Genomic DNA, 3,603 nt, shown 5'->3' on the forward strand with positions numbered 1-3,603 from the left:
ATAGAAGTGTCTCTTTTACTCTAAGATGCTGATTTTTCACAGGCACACTAATATACCAGCACATACCCAAATACTACACAAAACCCCCTAAAGTAAAGATATGTGGATCCTGTGAAATTCTCTTGCCCACATGCCGATCTATTTTGTAACTGGGGAGACTGTGCTCTTTTTTGGTATTATTCCTGTGCAGTAAGTTTGCAGTAAGTTTCCTTCTAACATCAGGGGGGAAAAAAAACAAATCAAACACGAAAGAAATCTCAACTGAAGAGCTGGTACATGCATGGTTGGCATAAATGAAACACACGCACACACACACAAATCCAGTCTGGCAGGTCAGATGGATGGCTCATAGTGCTGTATTTTAGCAAAGTTACAGTCTATAATCAAACCATTTTATCCACTTAGAGCTTTAATTTCAAGGTCAAGAAAATAGTTTAATAGGAAGTCAGAAACAGCGATGGCCAAGAATAATAAAAATCACATTTCTGTGGCAGAATTTTTACTTTTTTTTTTTTTTTTTTTTCCCCCTGATGTGGCATTTCCTTATTTCTTGCTTGTAACAGCACAGTAACAGAATTGCTAAAACTAAGCTATATGATTTAGCAGAAGTGACAGCTAGAGAATTGTCACAGAAAGGGTACTGTGCATTAATTACACACAGGGTGAAGCTAGTCCTTGAGGAGTTAAGTTTATGGAAGGTGAGAATAAAGCTTGTAATTTTACCTTAAATTCTTTAATCATGCTTTAAACCTCTGGCAGGCAGATTTTTTTTTTTTTCCTGAGACAAATTATTAAACAAAGCTTACATAATCTGAAGTTGGTAGACCTTGAACAAAGAGAAACAGGACCTGCTGTGCTGGATAACCACACACAGATGCTCTGTGAAAAAAAGAACAAAAAGTTATTTTAGCTGCTGCTGTCAGGCTTCAGCACTGAGCATCTTCATCTCACAGTGACCAATGTGGCACACCAAAGGCTTCCATTTATGGTCACAATAAATTCTGTCAGTCCCATAGAAGGCCTAGAAATGTGAATTTGCCTAGAAGCTTGACAACTTTGAGTTTTTACATTTCTATCATTCCTATGGATAGCTTTTGGAAAACAGTTTAGTTTAGATAGAAAGGTTCTTCAATCTCTAAAAAGTGTGAAAATCAATCTATAAACCAGTGTGCAGCCAAGTAAGCAGCTCAGACTGGTGTTTAGTACGCTACTTTATCTTTGCATTGTAATTTTGTTGTCTTTATCCTGGAGCAGGCTTCAGGTAAATGATCCACCTGCATTAGCTGCAGCATGCGGTCACTGCGCCCCGCAGGACCCCGCCGGGGGCTGGGCAGCCGGTGTCCCCGAGCCCTGCGGCAGGCGCACGCTGCCCCCTAGCCGCCCGCCAAAAAAAAATAGCCCCCGCCCCGCCGCACGGCCGCCTGCCCGGGCTGCGCAGGGACCCAGCACGGGAAGGCGGGAGCTTTCATCAACACCTTTACTTGCTGCACTAATTAAGACCTGGAAAAAATGTGCAATTTTAAGTGATTTCACTGCAGATGTTTACACACCTCAGAGGAAAAGGGCTCCACGTCCCCACAAGAGGTAAGATACCACAGCAGGCTCTGGTCAAAGCCCCCTTGCCAGCCCTCATGCAGTGCACTCCAGGCCCCCCTACCTTCTATTCCACTCTATAAGTGATAGCCAAGTTTTAGCTTTCAACAAAACCCAGTTACTCACCACAATAATACATAAAAGGAATTTATACAACCATTTATCTGCTAAATAAAAAAGCTACTTGCACTTTGCCCGAGCCCCATACTTTTACCTTAAAGCCAGCCCTCCCTCCAAGGAATTACAGACATTTCCAAATTTCTGCTGGGCTACCTGCCCAAAAAATGGAGCACAGAGCATTTCAGATTTTTAATGCCATGTAAATGTTAAATCTGGATTGATGGTAAATTTCTTACTCTTATTTATCTTACTCTTTATTTTCTTATACTCTTATTTCCTCTGCTCATGCTCTCAGGTATTACAGTGGGGTGTTAGAGCAACTTTTAAATTCAGTTTTAGCTTCTACTTTCACCCATCAACAGAATTTTACATTCATGAGTTGAATTACACCGTGATTTTGAATCAACCACAGACAGCCCAATTTTTGCAATTACATTTATTCTAGATATATCAAGACTTAAATCTTATTGAAAGCAGCTACATCCATTGATTGTACATAATCTTCAAAAGCTGTTATTCTCTCTTCCAGCATATCTGTTCCAACTTTATCATCTTCAACAACACACTGGATCTGAAGCTTTTTGATACCATAACCAACAGGTACTAGCTTGGCTGTGAAAAGAAAAAAGCATTTATTAGTCATTGACTGGTGGGTGTCTCGTTCCATATTATAGACTGTCTAATCAATAACACAGCATTCACTGCGAGGTGGTCAAAAGGATTCGGTTTTGCATGGGGGTTTTTCCCCCCTCCAAACCAGTGATATGGGTGTATGGGTCTTTGCTTGCTACATCAGATCTGCACAGGGAGATGAAGGGCAGCAGAGCTGAACTTTTACGGCTTTAAAAACCTGTATGTGAATCTTAACCTGGCCACTGCACTAATACACCTTTTTGATTATATCAAGATACTAAGCACTGTAGTATTCTAATTCCTGCACTGTTTTAGCATTTTCACAGCTCAAACAGTGACCACAAGTCTACCTGCTCATACTGCACCTTAAGAGACTGCATTACCTCCCTCTCCCTGCTTTGGAATTTTCTCCTACTTACAAGATCCCCAGACCAAGCCATCTGCTTGAATGCTTCGAACACACTCCTCTAGTTTGGCCATGTCTGTCTCATCGTCCCAAGGTTTCACATCAAGCAAGATTGATGATTTGGCAACAACAGCTGGTTCTGGGGGAAGAAGGGAAGAAAGACACTATTAAAAGCTAAGAAATTTTCAAAACCTCATGAATATACTTGCAAACTAGCTTTACAAGAACAACTTTTCTAATTTCATGAACAAAAACCTCCTCACAGAGTGGTGACAGGCCTCTTGCACCAACATACATTTTAAAGTATTTATGCTATGCATATCCCAACATTCAAGGTTTAGATAAATCTGTTCTTGAGAAAGAGTCTCCTAAGTAAACAGATTAAAAAGTTAACATTGTTTGTTACACAGGAAGTCCTTTTCAGAGGATCTGAGAAGGAGCTTAATGCCATGTTAACAGTTTATTTTCCACAGAGGGAATACTGCAACTGCTACAGTTCTAACAGTTCCAGACCAGTAGCTGTGGAAGGAATTGCATATTGCAGGCTTTCCTCTAAAGGCTGGAGGAAAACCCTAGTGTTATCTCCATTTATATAGAAACCTCAGCCTCTGGGTAAAACAAACAAGAGTGTGTAAAGCAGGACAAAAACTATGTTAAGGTTCCCGTTTGCTGTAAGAAAGGCTAAGCTCACAGGTTAACTACTCCCATCTCATTCCAGTCAAATTGATCTGTTACAGTTATTTAGTGTTTCTAGCAATCCTGTTCAAATACATGAAAATTAACCCAAGCATAAGAGATTAAGAAGTTCTTGGTAGACATACTTTTGGATTTCTTCGATTCATACTGGGCCA

General features: G+C 40.4%; 1 protein-coding gene and 1 non-coding gene across 2 annotated transcripts in view; both read right to left on the reverse strand.

Annotated features, from left to right (window-relative positions):
- Nucleotides 1-2,134: 2,134 nt before the first annotated feature.
- Nucleotides 2,135-3,603, reverse strand: part of LOC104532037 (elongation factor 1-beta) — a gene marked incomplete at its 5' end in the record, with an annotated part of 3,434 nt that continues 1,965 nt past the window's right edge. Inside the window, 3 exon segments of the mRNA XM_010177121.1 lie at nt 2,135-2,325; nt 2,766-2,891; nt 3,574-3,603. The exon segment at nt 3,574-3,603 is cut by the window's right edge and continues 7 nt beyond it. Of these exon segments, the coding sequence (XP_010175423.1) occupies nt 2,171-2,325; nt 2,766-2,891; nt 3,574-3,603 (311 nt within the window).
- On the reverse strand, nt 3,146-3,279 carry LOC114819035 (small nucleolar RNA SNORA41). Its single transcript, XR_003766345.1, has one exon. It is a non-coding gene; the product is annotated as a small nucleolar RNA SNORA41 (small nucleolar RNA).

This window comes from Antrostomus carolinensis, unplaced genomic scaffold (assembly GCF_000700745.2).
Source record: "Antrostomus carolinensis isolate BGI_N321 unplaced genomic scaffold, ASM70074v2 scaffold50161, whole genome shotgun sequence".
Taxonomy (NCBI): Eukaryota; Metazoa; Chordata; class Aves; order Caprimulgiformes; family Caprimulgidae; genus Antrostomus; species Antrostomus carolinensis.